This window comes from Lycium ferocissimum, chromosome 2, assembly GCF_029784015.1.
Source record: "Lycium ferocissimum isolate CSIRO_LF1 chromosome 2, AGI_CSIRO_Lferr_CH_V1, whole genome shotgun sequence".
Classification (NCBI taxonomy): domain Eukaryota; kingdom Viridiplantae; phylum Streptophyta; class Magnoliopsida; order Solanales; family Solanaceae; genus Lycium; species Lycium ferocissimum.
In genome coordinates this window covers 63,207,624-63,225,745 of record NC_081343.1, presented here as the reverse complement: position 1 = coordinate 63,225,745, position 18,122 = coordinate 63,207,624, and the positions used below count along the sequence as shown (strand labels likewise).

Sequence of the window (18,122 nt, the reverse complement as noted above, 5' to 3'; positions counted from 1 at the left end):
GATATAATGGATACCGCAATCATTGTCCGAGCTAGCATTGGATAATTTGGAGACGCTTGATGAGCAGAGTAGCAAGAAAAAAGAGAAAATCAACAAAAAACTTGTATCTTAAAATTATATTCTAATTCATTTTCTTAAGTTGATTGACATGAAAGCAAGTACTGGTTGGTAGCTGAAAAGAATATACTCTAATTAACTTTTTTAAATTGGTTGAGATGAAAACAAGTATCAATTGGTTGCAGCGGAAGATAGAAAAAATTAACACTAATGTTCATCTGTAAGATGCAAGTAAATGAAAATTACTTATATGTGAAAATCAACTTGGAGTTTTAATTTTACATACTAACAAAAAGATTTTCCTAGTATCGATGTAATCCTTACCTATTAAAATATGTTATTTACTTTTCTTTCTAAGTTATTACATTAAATTTACACTATCAATAAATATTCAACTTATGTAATTGTTTAAACGCACCGTGAATTCAACGTAAATTTTAATGGCCAACTTTAGGATAAACGGGCGCAATCATGCTCGCAAGTTTTCAAAGTTAAAAATTATAATCTAACTCAAATTTATATTCAATAAATGCGACTTATAAATCACATTTGACAAGTGCACTTTGGAAAGGCGTCAAACTCGATTGACATTCGTCAAACACAATTTATAAATGGGTTAATCAATCGCGACTTATAAACTATATTGAGAAAATGATAAATGGTCCTTAATGTATGGGGTTGGACTATTTTAGTATTTATATATACCACGTGATTGAAATAGTCCTTAATTTATGAGAAAAGTGATCATTTTAGTCCTTTGTATATACCATGTAATCGAGATAGTCCTCAATGTATAGAAAAAATGATCATTTTAGTCCTAAACCTTAAAAGTGACAGCATAGGTAAAAAACGATTAAGTTTAACCAGCAACATAACTGATGTGAGAGAAGAAAAAACTACCCTTTCCCTCTTGCTACCACTGTGTGCTCCAAAGAACAATGGAGTATATATTTTTTTTGCTTTCCTTGAAACATAGTTTTATTTTTATAGAGCTCACGTGAGCTTCACTTTGATTATTGGTATGAGAGTTTCAATTGAAGGTAACAAAAATAGACCATTCTTCTCATCATATAAGATTCGATTATGGCTGACAGGTATTACTCCCATTTTTTATGTTTCCTATAGGTCACGTAAATTACGTTGTTGGTTAAACTTAATAATCTTTTTTCACGTGAATTAAACTTGAATCATCACGTTTTTCATACATTAAGGATTATTTGGATATATATGAAGGAGTGAACTGATCACCTTTTTCATACATTAAGAACTATGTCGTTACGTGATATATATGAGGGACTATAGTAATCACTTTTTCCATACATAAGGACTATTTCGATCACGTAGTATATATCAAGGACCAAAACAGTCCAACCCCCGTACAGTAAGGACCATTTTGATCATTTTCTCAAACTATATAAGTTACAAAATTTAAAAAACGCTGCTTACAAATCCCATCTGGCAAATGGAACTGATGCATTCAAATCCAAATTACAAATCCCATCTGGCAAATGAAACTCATGCATTCGAATCCAAATTACAAATCCCATCTGTCAAATGGAACTCATGCATTCAAATCCAAATTAAAAATCCCATCTGGCAAATGGAACTCATGCATTCAAATCCAAATCACTTACCGTTCACAATGATTACATGCATCCAAGATCCCAATTTGGAGTCTACTAAATACAAATCAACAAAGTAACGACACAACAATATTGAAGCGAAAAAACGTGAATTATATATATATATATATATATATATATATATATATATATATATATATATTTCAGTGGGCATCTTCATTTTCATTTACTTAACCCTAAACAACTCAGGAAATACCGAAATCTATTCAACCAAGTCGATCAATTCTGCGGCTCAAAGCTCTGCACAGCACAACAGAATGGCTGAAGATCTGACAAATCAATGTAAGTTTTTTTAATTTTCTGTTTTGTTGACAAGTGCTGGTAGAGATAACATCTTTTGTTATGGTTTAGCTGTTTGGTCTCTGTATCTGTAGTAAAACCCACCAACCTAGAAATTATTAATTGTTTTTTTCTAACTTGGGAGGTGACAAAAATTGAGCTTTTGTGATACCTCATTTTTGCAACTATACAGGATCACTTGTGTGTCTGTAGTTTGTTAAGTGTGGATGTTCTTCAAGAGTTGCATTAAAACAATGAGATCTTTTTGTTCCCAATTCTTACCTTAAGGGGAAAAAATACTTTTGATAAGCAGTAGAGAAGCAACCATTGATCTTTGCTCTGGTATCTGGTGTTAAGAATTCACTGATGCTACTAATCCAAATTCGTGTAGGTTAGGCCCACTTAGCGGGTAGAGCTCTTCCTACAGATATGTTCTCACTTTCTAGGGGTCGAACCCCAAACCACTAGGCGGCAATAAAGGTATTCCAACCATCACACCATATCCCTTGAATAGGTTACAAAGGAAATGAACTGATTAGAAGCCTTGGGTGCTAAATAAGTAGGATGACGCATCCTAACCTCTACTCCCTGGAAGGTTTTTGCTGTTTCCCGCTAAAGAATTATTTGAAGAATTAGCGCATGATTTTTTTTTCTCACGTATATAGGTGTGTGCTAGTGTATATATCATGAAGTATGTAGTAGGTTTCCAAATTAGTTCTCTCTTTTCAGAAAGTTAATTATGCACATGTTTTGAATGGAAAGGACCATTCAAATCTTGTTGTTTCGCCCTTTTTTTTATACTTAAAAGACAACAGACAACATATGCTTTTGGTTAACATGTTTGAAACTCTTGGAGCATAATGTGTTTATGATACTAACTCTGACTTATTACTTGTCATTTCTTGTTGTAGATGTTTATGAGCACCACATGCTAAAGAATCGCCTACAAGAGTATACCCAACGATCATCCCTAGATTTTCCTATTTATCAGACTTTTAATTTAGGCTCACCCAACGATCATCCCTAGATTTTCCTATTTATCAGACTTTCAATTTAGGCTCTTCGCATGCACCCCTCTTTAGATCAAGTGTTTTCGTTGATGGGCGTTGGTATACCTCTCCTGGCATATTTTCACATCTAAAGACTGCAGAGAAGGAAGCTGCGAGAGTTTCCTTGATTAGCATGAAAGAGAATATGAAACGTGACAGATGACCTCTCATTCCTGAGGTATGTTGTATTGTCGCAAAATAATATATTTATAACGTTTAGTTTTATAAGAGTCTAAATGACTTATATCTTTGTAGCGAGGTGTTTTCTCATTCCTGGTTCATCGTTTGTATATTTCTCAAAATCTAAATCTTAGGCTTCAAAGATCAGTTAATCAAAGTCTGTTTCTCTCTTTTCTCATATTACTAATACTGTTTTTACCTGGTGTACTTTGTCTAGGATACTGTGTTTTGCAAGTCCATCATGAATGAGTATGTCGTAAAAATGAACCTAAAGAAACCTACTTATCAGACTGTTCAATTTGGGGTGGTGCCTGCTGTTTTCAAATCTATATCGGTCTTCAATGGTATTCATTATAGGGGAGAAACTGGGAAAAACAAGAAAGAAGTTGAACAGCTAGCAGCTCGAGCAGCGGTTATGTCTATCTTAGGTCAACAACCTTCTCCCATAACCCCTTCTGGAAAAGGAAGGGGATCTCAATATCTAATTAGCTAAAGAGATTACTTGCTTGAGAGTTTTCTAAGAGATTAGGTGCCTTTTTGGTTTTTTTTTTTTTTTTTTGAAAATGTGTTTTCATTATGTATTATTCAAATCAAACGCAAATAAATCGGTAATTAGAGACAGAGGAGAAGTATTCCACTCCATCGAACCAGACATAGAAGCAGATGCTCTAGCAAGACATTGAGCAACTTGATTGCTGATTTCTTAACAGACGACAAAGAGAAAAACGGTAACTCTATGAGAAAAATTTTACAATAAAAAACTAAAGCATCAAAATAAGAGTAGTTCACCAAATCTCCTTCCAGAGCTTGCCTCACGAGTAGATTATCAGTTTTCATAATAAATCTCGTTGTACTGAATCACTCCTTAACCAAGTAAGAGCCTCGTACACTCCTATGATCTCACGGCCGAGGAATATTGTTTTCCAGCGATGAACCCAAGTGATCACGTAACTCTATGCCTACCCCCCCCCCCAAGCCTGTATGGATATCTCTACTATATAGAAATAGGAGTTGGGTGGGACAAACAAGGACCAACACAAAGAATACATACTTGTACCCAAAGCTTTACAAATTGTACACGCAATGAATGTTTGTACCAAAAGCTATATAACTTGTACACTTTAATCAACTGTTTTTTTTATCCCACATGGACATATGTTATAGTGCTTATTCCCTTCTCATGTATAGACATTTGCACTTCAATTTTAATTTTTCGACACGTTTATTTCCTCTGTGCACTTTTACTTGTTCACTTTTCACTTTTCACGTTCTTGCTGAATATTTATTCTCTTCTCATGTATAGACGTATGCAGTTCAATTTTAATTCTCCTACACAGATTTATTTCCTCCGTGCACTTTTACTTATTCATTTTTGACTTTTCACGTTCTTTAAGAATTAATAAATCCCACGTGGACATATGTCATAGTACTGAATATTTATTCTCTTCTCATGTATACACGTATGAACTTCAATTTTAATTCTACGACACATATTTATTTCCTCCGTGCACTTTTACTTGTTCACTTTTGACTTTTCATGTTCTTGCTGAATATTTACATATGTCATAGTACTTAATATTTATTCCCTTCTCATGTATATACGTATGCACTTCAATTTTAATTCTCCGACATACTTATTTTCTCCGTGCACTTTTACGTGTTCACTTTTAACTTTTCACGTTCTTACATTTTTATTTTTTCCGTGCACTTTTACTTATTTACTTTTGACTTTTCATGTTCTTTAAGAATTAATAAATGAAGTACTCCCTCCGTCCCATATTATTTGGCCACATTACTAAAAATATATGTCTATTCTTCTATTCTATATTTTTCTTATATTTTTTTATATTTCTATTATATATAAACGCTCAAGGAAGACGAACACAACAATAATAAGTTATACAAAAAGCAACTAAAATTGTACTCTAAGAAAGGACTAACGTGTGTACATTTCAGATGTTGAACATTAATTCTACCTCTTGTGTGTTTACTTTTTAAGTTCCACGGGGCCGCAATGTCTCAATTGTCCTTTCATTTCCTTCATTTGGCATATACTCCCTCTGTCTCAATTTAGGTGTTTGCGTTTGACTAAACACAGAGTTTAAGAAATAAAGATAGACTTTCAAATCTTGTGATTAAATTAAAAATATGTATAATATAATAAAATATTCTTTGAATCTTGTGATTATAAACATGACATGTAAAATATTTAAATTATCAACTTACTAAATATAAAAAGAGGCAGACATAACCAAAATAAGACAAATTTTAACAACAATTGAGAAATTAAGGGGAAAGATATGAGGAAAAGAAAAAAATATGGAGACTCACTAAGGAAAATCGCAGTATCCTTTGCAAAATATACAAACCATTAAGACTAACTACATTGAGTAACCAAATTAATCATGTTGGGCCCCGTGTATCGCACGGGCATAGTTTGCTAGTTGTAAGAGACATCGCTATTACATTTGATTGTGGAAAGCGGAGGCAATTTCCATTTAGTAGTCATAGTATTCATTGTAACAAAGAGCCATCTCGTCCCGCAAATTGGAATTCCTTAATACCTCCAATTCGGTACAAAATAGCAGTGGGCGCACTTTTCTTATTATTCCAGCGTAGATTATTTCTCACTTCCCACAAGCTCCACAAAATCATGACAGCTTCGTCCATTCCTGTTTTATCATTCCTCATTCTCAGCTCCTCAAACCACTCCATAAAGTTCCTTGTTAAACCACTTCAACCAAAATTTGATTCATTGCTTTGCAAAATGACATTCTACCAAGCAATGTTTTACGGTCTCTGGTACTTGCAAACATCGATGGCAGATTGAACACATTTCTTCTTCGAAAGGCTCTCACATGTAGAAAAAAAAATCTCAAGACTCTCCAAATAAAGTTAAGCACTTTAGGAGATAATGAGAGGCTCCAAACGAACTTCCAAAGTTGTTGGTGTTGTTGGTTCGGTGCAATATTTTTGACTATAATGGAGACGATATCCACTCTTCACGGAATATAATCCTTTGCTATCCCATCTCCATATCCATGTATCTCCTCGGGGCCTACTATTCAAGGAAATTTGTCTAACCACCTCTATCTCGGAGGCATTAAAGAGGGTATGAAGCAAATTCCAGTTCCATTCTCGTACATCTTGTTTCATCATATCGGCTACAAGCAAATTGTTGCTCCCAAGAAAATTAAAGCTTTCAACATAACTTGAATCATCTTTAGGCTACCATGGGTCAATATAGACCCTCATTGTCTTCCCATCACCAATACGTCGAAGACATCCTTGGTTAAGAATTTGTTTCCCTTCACACAAACCTTGCCATACAAAGCTAGGATTGGAACCTAGCCCCGCATGGAGAAAAGTTGATTTATTAGGTTGGTCAAGAACCTTTATTGTCAATAAATTTCATCCTTGTGTCTATCTTCTATCTTTACCCTCTTGTTCTTAGATTTAGGTTTCTTTCCATTGTATATTGCATCAATTGATACCGATATTGTATCAATACATCAGCGACATCTCTCCACCAAAGAAGTGGATAATGCAATTACTTGAACTTTGTCCAATTGAAAATATTAATGGATATGTGTTTTTTATTTATTATTCTCTCAATAAGATGTAAGATATACATATGCTATTCTCTTGCATATAAAGGAAAAATGACATTGAAAGACGCAAAGTTGGGAGCACGGACAATATCCATCTAGAACTTAATAGTAGAAGGCATCTCTTTGGTTCAAGAGCAAAATTTTCAATCAATTTTTGATGGGAAAAATGTAAATCGATACTATTAAAGTTAGACATATACAAGGTGATATAATGTAACACTCCGTACATTCGGATTAGGTGTGAATATGTTAAATGAGTATTAATGTGACATTTTAGACATGTGATATACTATCAGGATGAGTTTGGGTGAAAAGTAATTGTTACGAAATCAAGACGAATAGTGAGGTGCTTAAGGTTCGGTTGAATTAGCTAAGTTTAATACAGGTCTGCCTTACATCCAGATTTTGTGAAAATCCGTTGAGAAATTGAGAAAACTTAAAACATGAAAGTCATAGACTTTTAAAATACCTTTCCAAGGGTATATTGTGGAGCCAAAAGGATCTTTGTACAAAAAGTTATGTCCATTTTACTGAACGTTGTCGGCAAAGTAGAAAAACGTGAAATTTTGACTAAGTGTGAAATAGAGAGCTCGCTGAGCTTAACTCAAAGCACAACGTAGTCATGCTATAGGCTAAGCTCAGCAAGCTAGGGGATTCTAAATGCCTCATCCTATAAATTCAACACTTAACTCGAAAATTCGTTTGTCAGACATTCCAACTACGTAGAAAACCCCTCAAGGACGATTTTCTCTCCTCTCAAACCCCCACATCAAGGTAAGAACATCTCTACGATTCCTAATCAATCCTAGCACTAAATACATGATTCTTAAACAAAAACATAGGATTTCCTAGGTAATCCTTCTCAAAAGAAAGAAACGAAAAAAGGAGGCCGGACCACAAGGGAAAGAAACAAACAAAAAAAAAAGAACAGACAAAGTAGCATTGGAAAAAATACAAGGAAAATAACACACTCTTTAAATAGGAGTTTATTTATGGATGGAGACATTAGAGGGAGATCAAGGGATACCAAAGAAAAGAAAAAGAACAACGGCAAAAATGAAGAATGAAAAAAGAAAAAAAGAAAAAAAAAATATATATATATAAAAGGAAGTACCTAATTGTAATTCAATTGACACACACCGCGAATTGCTTTTGCCATTTGTTTCTTTTTTCCGTTTCCTATTTTTGTTTCTGTTTTCTTTACATTTCATTTCATATTTTCTTTTATAAGAAAAGAAGAAAATTTTGGATATTTAAGGAAAGGGAAAATAATTATAATAAAATATTAAATTGTTATTTCGTCATTCTAAGAATTATTTTTTGTAAACATATGTTGGAAATAATAATTCAAAATTGTAGGAAATCAAATTTGATTAGGAATTGGTATTTTAATCCATGTCTAGTTAGGATTTATAGTCAAATTAGTATAGGAATAGCTTTTCCAATTTTGAGTTAAAGCAGATTTCTTACTATTATAAATAGGGGTGCTACTAGCTATTTTCACAAGAGAAAACAAGAGAGAAAAAGAGAACAAGAGAAAACAAGAAAGATTGTAGAGAGTGTTTAGAGATTCATAGAGTTTATCAATAAAATATTTTCCTTTAAATCGGTATCAGAACTTCTACGATTCTGGTAAAGAATCAAATAGGTTCCGCTGATGGCAGGCGGCTATAACCCATATATGCCGCCCGTCTGGCCAATGAATATGTTGGCAAACGCCGAGCCAATAATATATGCATGAACAATAATCATGCTGAGAATGATTGGAAAACAATATTGCAGGTTTCAAGAGGTGCAAACAAATTTGCACCAGAGGAAGGAACAAACTTCTCTAGAATTGGAGAAGTGGGTTAAAAAAAAGGGTTGGTGACAAGTGCACCAACGGGGTTGGAGACAACTGCTTCAACAAAAATTTGGTGTCGGACAGTAATGAGGTCAAGGCAAGTGCTTCAACAAAATTTGGGTGACAAGTGCATCAACAGGTTAGAGTTTCAACAAAAATTGAAGATTAACAAAATTTTGGTGACAAGTGTATCAACGGGTTTGAGACAAGTACTTCAACAAAATTTTGTGTTGTTGACAAGTGCTTCAACAAAAATTTGGTGTTGGTGACAAGTGCATCATTGGGGTTGGATGCATCAATGGGATTGGAGACAAGTGCTTCAACAAAATTTGGTGTTAGTGACAATTGCATCAACGGGGTTGGTGACAAGTGCATCAACGGGATTGGAGAGAAGTGTTTCAACAAAATTTGGTGTTGATGTGACAAACAAGATCAATGGGTCAAGACAAGTGCTTCAATAATTGGAAGATGGTGAGTACGGTTGGCTGAAAAATGCTTCAACAATTAATGGGTTGGAAACAACTACCTCAACAACTTGAAGATGGTGACAAGTGGATCAAGAATTAGATATATAATTTTGAATTTCAGGAGAATGTTGGAATAATAATTCAAAATTGTAGAAAACCAAATTTGATTAGGTTTTGGTATCTTAATTCATGTCTAGTTAGGATTTATAGTCAAATCAGTATAGAAATAGGTTTTCCTATTTTGAGTTAGAGTACGTTTATTACTATTATAAATACGAGTGCTACTAGCTATTTTCATAACAAGAGAGAAAAAGAGAACAAGAGAAAACAAGAAAGATTGTAAAAAGCGTTTAGAGATTCATAGAGTTTATCAATAAAATATTATCCTTCAATATATATACCTGATAAACTTATTGTTTTAATCTCAATTGAATTCATAAAAATAAAATAAAAAATTATCGATGTATTCACGAAAGCATCATGAATTTTACCGTGAGTTTCAATTGCCAACTTTGGGATACAAGGGCGCAAGGTGCTCACAACTCACAAGTTATCCAAGTTAAAACTCAAATTCTAACTTAGGTTTTTAAATTAGTTAAATGCAACTTACAAATGATATCCAACAAATACTACAATTTATAAATCTCATCAAAAGGCCACAGATATTTTATTATTTTAAAACTCTTAACTTCTAAATTGCCATTGTCTAACACGATTGTTACAAATTGAATTAAGGAAAGTATATGTCGATAAAACGTGACTTATAAATCACATGCGAGATGCAACTTATGAATTCAAAACACAAAATTGACATAAATTTCACTAATGATAACATGAATCCAAACCCCAATTTTTGGAGTCTACTTTGAGTACAGATGAGTAAAAACGTGAAATAAACCTAACCGATTGCAATGTGTCACCTTCCCAGTCTTTGTCTCCAGAATTTGCCTTTATATTTCAAAAAAAAAAAAAAAAGGGTATTTTTTATTTACTAATAAACCCTATACAACTTAGGAAATACCGAAGTGTGTATATTCATCATCTTTAACCATGGCACAAGTGAGTTCTGGGACTCAAAGCTCTGTAGTACAGTCCAACGAAATGGCTGAAACTGTGCCAAATCAAAAGCCTCTGCCAAACATTCCTCAAAATGAAGCTGAAAAAGGAGGCCAACAAAGTAAGTTCTTGGTCTCGTTGTCCAGTTTTTTTTTTTTGCTGACAAGTGCTGGTAGAGATAGCATTTTTGTTTTAGCTGTTTGGTCTGTGGGTCTGTAAAACCCAACAGCCTAGAAAGTATTAATTGTTTTATTTAACTTGATAGGTGATAAATTTTGAGCTTTTGTATACCTCATTTTTTTTGTGGTTCTGTATGTCGAGTTGGTCTGCTTTTTGTTCTTTTAATTTTTGGAAGCATCACTTGTGTGTCTTTAGTTTGTTAAGTATGGATGCTCTTCAAAAAACTTAAATACAAAAAGAGATTTCGTTGTTCCTAATTCTTTCCTTAAGGGGAAAAAACACTTTTTGTAAGCAGTAGAGAAGCAATCATGGTAGTACTGGGAGTTTTTTTTTAATTTTTTATTTGGGTATCTGATGTTAAGAACTCACTGGTGCGACTAATCCAAATTTGTGTGGGGTAGGGTCCCTTAGGGGGTAGAGCTCTTCCTACCGATAGGTTCTCCCTTCCTAGGGGTCGAACCCCAAACGACTAGTTGACGGTAGAGGAATTCCAACCATCACACCTTATCCCTTGCTCTGGTAATGGGAGGTTTCCTTGAATGGGTTACAAAGGAAATGAACTGATTTAGAAGCCTAGGGTGCTGAATAAATAGGATGATGCAGCCTAACCGCTACTCCTTGGAAGGTTTTTGTTGTTTTTCGTTAAAGAATTATTTGAAGAATCAGGGGTCTGACTTATTTGGTTATGTCTGCTAGTGTATATAGGTTTCCAAATTAGTTCTCTGTTTTCCGAAAGATAATTATGTATATGTTTTGAATGGAGACCGACCATTCAGATCTTGCTGTTTAGTCCTTTTTTTTTTTATAGAAGACGGACAACAAATATTTTTGGTTAACATGTTTGAAAGTCTTGGAACGTAATGTGTTTATGATACTAGCTCCACTTTGACTTGTTACTTGTCATTTCTTGTTGTAGATATTCAGGAGGAAAACATGCACAAGAATCGCCTGCAAGAGTTTACCCAACGATCATCTCTAGATCGTCCTGTTTATCACACTTCCAATTTAGGCACTCAGCATGCACCCCTCTTTAGATCCAGTGTTTTGGTTGATGGGTTTTGGTATACCTCTCCTGGCGCATATTCACATCTAAAGGCTGCAGAGCAGGAAGCTGCGAAAGTTGCCTTGATTAGCGCGAAAGAGAAGGAGAAAGAGAAGATGAAACATAACGGATGCCCTCTTGTTCGTGAGGTATGTTGTATTATCCCAATATTTATGGCATTTAGTTTTATAAGAGTCTAAATGACTTCTATCTTAGTTGCAAGGTGGTTTTCTCAAAGGAACACTTTTCTTTAAGGCACGTTTGATTTTTAAGTGACGTTCACTTTTAGAAATGGACTTTGAATTTTATTATTTCTTTGGGCAGTGTCATTAGGGTTAGAGTACTGGATATCTGGAGGTTAACAAGGTTGATTCATGATCATCCTGAATTATGGCACTGATAATGTTGTAATATGGGATGAAAGTCTCTTCTTTCTCCAACTGAACAGGTCAATAGACGAAAAGCATGAAAGTTATAAAATGAATAAAAAACATACTCATGCCCTTCATATAAGGAGGTGTGTACCAAGACATTACGGTGTTGTATTCATTTTGTAGCTCTATGACTAATCAGAAATTCATTTTTGATCTATCCTTGATCAGTTTAACATGTGAATATTGAGGAAACCTGCAGTTGAGAGTGTACGATTCTGAAATATTTTTCTTTATCAAGATCTTAAAGAGTACGATGATATGCAGGTTTCTGTCCCAAATCTTATCTCAGAGTATAAACAGTCTCCAAAGTACAGGCTAATAATTACCAAGTACAAGTTCTTCCAAAGAAGATTTTTTTACTCTCTACATGTTTACTCTCGGTTTCTTTGTCTACTTTAACACATTCAAATGTGTGTGTATTATTTGTGAAAGGTTTTTTGATTTTTGATTTCAAATATAAAATCAATTATGGTTTTTTGATTTTTGATTTCAAATATAAAATCAATTATTGGGGGGGGGGGGGTACCGAGAGAAGTGATAGACTATTTTTCTCTAGCTGTCCTGCATTGTGACTTTGGACATTTATGGTCACTTTTAAGATGTCATGGATGTATAGGGCACATTCTAATTTAAAAAGTTGGTTTATTTGTTTATGGATTGTTGAAGAGCCAGAGAAAAAGACTTAGTGGAAAAGCTTTCAGTTAGAGCTGTTGTACTAGTATGGTGTTTGGATCTTAGATGGGCACATTCTGATTCAAAAAGTAGGTTGATTTATTCATGAAGTGTTAAAAGAGGCAGAGAATGAGACTAATGGAAGAGCTTTCAGTACTAGCGTGACGTTTGGATCTTAGGTCTAGCATGACTGGTTCATCGTTTGTATAGTGACTGAAAATCTAAAACTTTTGCTCCAAAGATCAGTTAATCCAAATCTGTTTCAACGCTAGGTTAAATCAACCCTATTAAAGTTTTTTAGATCCATTTACACCAAAGCTGGAACTGCAAGGTGTTCTCTGACAGTCTGAATTATATATCTCCTTTTTCATATTACTAATACTGATTTTACCTTGTGTACTTTGGCTAGGATACTGTGTTTTGCAAGTCTATCATGAATGAGTATGCTGTTAAAATGAACCTGGAGAAACCTACTTATCAGACAGTTCAATCTGTGGCGATGCTTCCTGTATTCAAGTCTACAGCAGTCTTCAATGGTGCTCATTATACAGGAGAAACTGGGAAAAACAAGAAAGAAGCTGAACAGCTGGCAGCTCGAGCAGCGGTTTTGTCTATCTTAGGTTAACCGCCAAACCCCTTTTGGAAAAAGGAAGGGGATCTCAATATCCAATCTTTCAGGTGTTTGCTTGTAACGAAGTGTTAACTTTTCTTCACTTCTTTTGCAGAGACTGATTCTGAAACTGTGATGTTGGAGATCATCAAGTCTAAGCGCAAGCTTTATGCTGTACTAGGTAAAGTTCAGGATACAGGTGATGTTAATGCTGGCGTCATGCCAACGGAACTTGTTCGTCCAGTTCATGTGGATAAAAGGAAAGAAGCTGAAATTATTGAACGTTCTGGGGAAAGGACTAATACTGGTCTTTTAGCATATAGTTTGGGACAACCCAGTGATGTTCAGGCACCAAATCAGCTTCATGTATTTAAAAAACCAAAATCAGGATCTTCACCAGTGGAAGTGGCCCCTCCCTTAGTATTTGTGGCCCCTGTCCTGGATCCATCTTTGGTTTGCTCGACTTCCAGAAAGAAACGGCGAAACAAGAAGAAAGCAAAGAAAGATGTGCAAGCTGACCCTCAGTAAGTTTACAAACTTGTTAGAATGTATCTATATTTGTTATACATGTCCAGGTAATTGTATAGTAAGTAAACATAGAATGCTTTTAAAGGTTGTGCCATAATTAGGTTTGCTATTAACTAGGAAACGTTTTTGTTTCATAGAACTTAAAGTCCTGTATAAGATGTCTGTTTTATGTTCACAACCAACTAAATGACTGCTCTGTTCATTTTTTTCTTTTCAGTCTATATCCCTCCTTTTTCCCTTCATGGTTGACTAAACCTATCTGTTTGCCTCCCAGTATTACATTCTCCCACGTCATTTGGTCGTTACAATTTCTTCTTGACTCTAGCAAGTTGATTTCCGGTCAAACATACCTTATCAAGTCGTAAGTCTATTTGTAGACCACATTATAAATATCTTATCGAGAGGACCACAATGGTAAAAATCTTTTTTTTTTTTTTTTTTTTTTTTTGTAAGAGGTTGTATTGAAGAGGCATCAAGAAGATGCAAGAGAGTTACAAAGAAAATAGATGATAACTCCAGAATTGCCAAAAAAAAAAAAAAAAAAAAAAAAAAAAACCAAATGAGATCTGGGAGTTAAAACCTATAGCAAAAACTCAAAGCTGTTAAGCTATTGAGAGGGAGCTAATGAAATCTACAAGGGAAATCACATCAGTTACAGGGAAATATTTGGTCCAACTAAAAAGATTCATCAGACTTTTAGATTTCAAGGAGCAGTTAGGAGTTGAAGTCCCATCAAAACATCTGTCGTTTCTCTCCATCCATATACACCAAAATATACAACTGGTATCATTTGCCAGATACTGTTAATGGATCTATTCACTTTCCATAAGCTCCAACTTTCAACTGCTTCTGTCAGAGTGGAGGGTGTTGACCAGCTAATGCCAAAAACTGCAAGATACATGGACCAAATTCCTACTGCCACAGGGCAGTGTAAAAACAGATGGTTCACTGTCTCTTCTTTAAGATGGCACATGAAGCATTTGTTCGCTATTTGAAAGCCCCTCTTCTTGAGATTGTCTTGAGTGAGAGTGCCATATAGGAGAGCTGTCCAGAGGAAACACTTGATCTTTTGGGGGAAGTTTGGTTTTCCAGACCAGTTGCCATGGCCAATAATCGGTTAAGCATTTGGGATATTGAGTCTACTGTAGCCTGCCTTGACAGAGAAAATTCCTTTTCTTGAACCATTCCATTTGAGAGTGTCTGGGACTTGAGGATTTACTGATGAACCTTCCAGAAGATTGAATAAATCAAACAGCTCACCCAATTCCCAGCCTTGCAAGTTTCTTCCGAAGTGTATGTCCCAAATGTTGCCAACCCTGTTTCTTGCAACTGTTGAATCCTGATCTGTAGCAATTAAGAAGAGCCTATGATGATACTCTTTCAAAGGAAGATTGTGCAACCACCTGTCTTTCCAGAATTTGACATTAGTACCATTCCCAACCCTGAAAGACACCTCTTGGAAGAATTCATCCTTCAGGTTGTTAATATGTTTCCAAGGTCCCACTCCATGCGGAGCTCTGGTCTTCTTGGTGCACCAGTTGTCTTGTCTCCCACATTTAGCAATAACCACCTCCTTCCAAAAGGCCAGTGGTCCTTGGCCAAATCTCCACCACCATTTCAATAGCAAACTCTTGTTATGTTTGCTTAAGTCTCTCTTATGCCTAGTCCTCCTTGATCCTTAGGCAGTAGAACTTTTTCCCATTTCACTAAATGGAATTTATGCTCCTCACCATTCCCTTCCCAAAGAAAGGATCTTCTCAGTTTGTCCGGTTTGCTCAGCACCTCAACAGGCATAGGGATAAGGGACGATGTTGGTATGCTATCCAAAACACTGTCGATGAGTGTTAGCCTTCCTCCCATGGACAAGGACTGCACTTTCCAGTCCCCTAACCTTTTCTCCACCTTTTTATCACTCCATTCCATACTTCTTCTGCTTTAGGCAAACCTAGATAGGTTGCTAGAAAAGAGCCTATTTCACAAGCCATTATCTCTGCATTCAATTTGGGCACTGTATTCACTGGATAAATCTTGCCCTGAGATGATTTCAAAGAGCATAATCGTCAGATTTAGGTATTGCACTTGTAGCTTTCTGCCCCACAAAATATTAAAGTGTCATCTGCATAGAGCAGGTGAGAGACACTGACAGACTGCTTTGGCCTGCTTTCCACTTTGAATCCCTCAATCCAGTGATTGAGAACTGCTTTGTCCAGCATCTTGCTCAGATCCTCCATGGCTAGTAGGGATAGAAAGGGGAGAGAGGGTCCCCATGTCTAATTCCTTTCCGGGGAGAGAAAAAGCCAATAGGTGCTCTATTTACCAAAAGAGTACTCGACAGTGGTGAGGCTGTATTTAATCCATTTGATCCATCTGCTCCCAAATCCCATTTGACTCAGCATAGAGAGTAAGTAAGACCAGTTGACCTTATCAAATGCCTTCTCCACATCCAACTTGCACATAATCCCAGGGATTCCACTTTTGAGTCTTCCATCAAGCATTTCATTGGCAATTAGTGAAGCATCAGTGATCTGACTATTCTTCAAAAAAGCATTTTGTTCTCCTGCTTCCAAATCACTGCTTTTAATCTTTCAGCTAAAACTTTGGCAAGCATCTTGTAGACACTGCCAATGAGATTAATGAGCCTGAAATCTCTGATATTCTGAGCTCCTTTCTTCTTAGGAATCAGGGCAATGAAAGAGGCATTGCTTGATTTAACCATGTGGCAATGCTGATGAAAAATGATTAAGAGCTCCCTTAACATCTGCTTTAATAAAATCCCAAGAACTATGGTAGAAGGCCATTGTATAACCATCTGGGCCTGGGCTTTTATCTGGGGCACAAGAGAAGATTGCAGCTTTAACCTCTTCTTCTTCAAAATTTCTCTCCGGCAATGTTTTTTCAGCACGAGACAACCTATTAAGACTATCAAATCTTACTTCAGGCCTCCATTGTTCTTCCTCTGTGTACAATGCTTGATAGAATCTTAGAATTTCAGCTTTGATTTCATCTTTGTTTTCACAAACATCATCTCCAATCAGTAGCTTATGAATGTGGTTAATCCTTTTTTGAGAGTTAGCTACTCTCTGTAAGAATTTTGTATTCACGTCCCCTTCTTTGAGCCACAAACATCTGGACTTTTTCCTCCATGAGATGTCCTCTATTTTAGCTATTTTCCGCAGCCTTAGTTTTAATTGAAGTGATCTCTCTTTCTCAAGGTGTGTCATGAGTCTTCCTTCTGCTGATTGTTCCAGGATTGATAAGTCATCTAGTATCTTGCCTTTTTGAACTTCCAGCTTCCCAAAATTATCTCTGTTTCAACCAGTAATATCCTTCTTCAGGTTCGTGAGTTTTTGCATCAGGATGAAATCTGGACTGCCTCTAATGGAATAGCTTTGCCACCACTCTTTGATCTTTTCAGGGAAGCCTTCTACTTTAAGCCACATGTTCTCAAACTTGAAGTAAGAAGGGTCTGAATCCCAATCTCCGTATTCCAGCATAAAAGGTCTATGATCTGATAATACCCTGGGAATAACTGTTTTATGGCTCAAAAGTTGTCATTCCAATCACATAAATCTCACTCCTAGATAGCAACCATATTTTTTATGTAATGTTAGTCCTACCACCTCTTTATTTTTTAGCAACCAAGTTTGGTAATCAACAGATCCTCTTTGCAGGGTGCCTGGTGGTATGTTGCCAGTGGATCAAGTTCCTTCCTGCTCGATGGAACAGTAAGTTTCTTAGGCGATCAATTTGTTCAGAGGTAAAGGAACTTCATGAACCTTGTTTAAATTCTGTTAATTTGCAGGGTGCCTGGTGCTATGTTGCCAGTGGATCAAGTTCCTCCCTGCTCAATGGAACAGTAAGTTTCTTAGGCGATAAATTTGGTCAGAGGTAAAGGAACTTCATGAACCTTGTTTAAATTCTGTTAAAACAATGAAACACCAATTATGTTAGCTGTGATTAATTCATCTGTTGGAATATGTTGCAGGTTTCAAGTTTTGTTGCAGTTGCAGTAATCAAGTCCTATTTCTGTTACCATAACAAGGCATGAATGTATGTAAACTTACATAAGTAGTTAGTCCTTGTAGTAAGTTGGTGCGGCCAGTGTCCGACTTGTTCAAAACATGCTACTTTTGCTGTCATTGTGGATAGTTTCTTTATGGTTTGGTAAAGTACCTGTGACTTCCCAATTTTTGGTATACTTTACTTCCTATGGCGTTTTCTTGCATTGTTAGCCCTAATGCTAATTGTTAGCTCAAGAGGTGAGGGTTATCCAAGACCGTATAAGCAGGACCAAATCCATGTCCCACAACCGATGACATAACACCCTCTACACGCTCGGATGTGCCAACTGAAGTCTGAACAACATAAGATGGGGGTTCAACATTGGGTAAACCAAGAACTGGGATGGGTCTTGTTTTGATACTATGTTAAGAAATGGACCTTGGGGTTTGATTCAACCACAAAAGCCAGC

At 35.8% G+C, this 18,122-nt stretch overlaps 1 protein-coding gene and 1 long non-coding RNA gene across 3 annotated transcripts; both read left to right on the top strand.

The window, feature by feature from the left end:
* The first annotated feature begins 1,839 nt into the window (after positions 1–1,839).
* LOC132048301 (uncharacterized) lies at positions 1,840–3,630 on the top strand. Its single transcript, XR_009412942.1, has 3 exons — positions 1,840–1,982; positions 2,891–3,206; positions 3,426–3,630. It is a non-coding gene; the product is annotated as an uncharacterized LOC132048301 (long non-coding RNA).
* A 6,487-nt stretch (positions 3,631–10,117) lies between these two features.
* Positions 10,118–17,838, top strand: LOC132046704 (double-stranded RNA-binding protein 3-like). 2 transcript variants are annotated; one of them, XM_059437424.1, is made up of 7 exons: positions 10,118–10,306; positions 11,282–11,556; positions 12,923–13,133; positions 13,239–13,647; positions 17,323–17,376; positions 17,454–17,539; positions 17,637–17,838. In XM_059437424.1, exons 1-6 carry the CDS (start codon positions 10,180–10,182, stop codon positions 17,509–17,511), a joined length of 1,134 nt encoding a protein of 377 aa, XP_059293407.1. In that variant the 5' UTR covers positions 10,118–10,179; the 3' UTR covers positions 17,512–17,539; positions 17,637–17,838. The 2 variants fall into 2 exon arrangements, with proteins under 2 accessions (XP_059293407.1, XP_059293409.1); XM_059437426.1 differs by lacking the exon at positions 17,454–17,539 and having other exon boundaries at positions 17,323–17,408.
* The last annotated feature ends 284 nt before the right edge of the window (positions 17,839–18,122 follow it).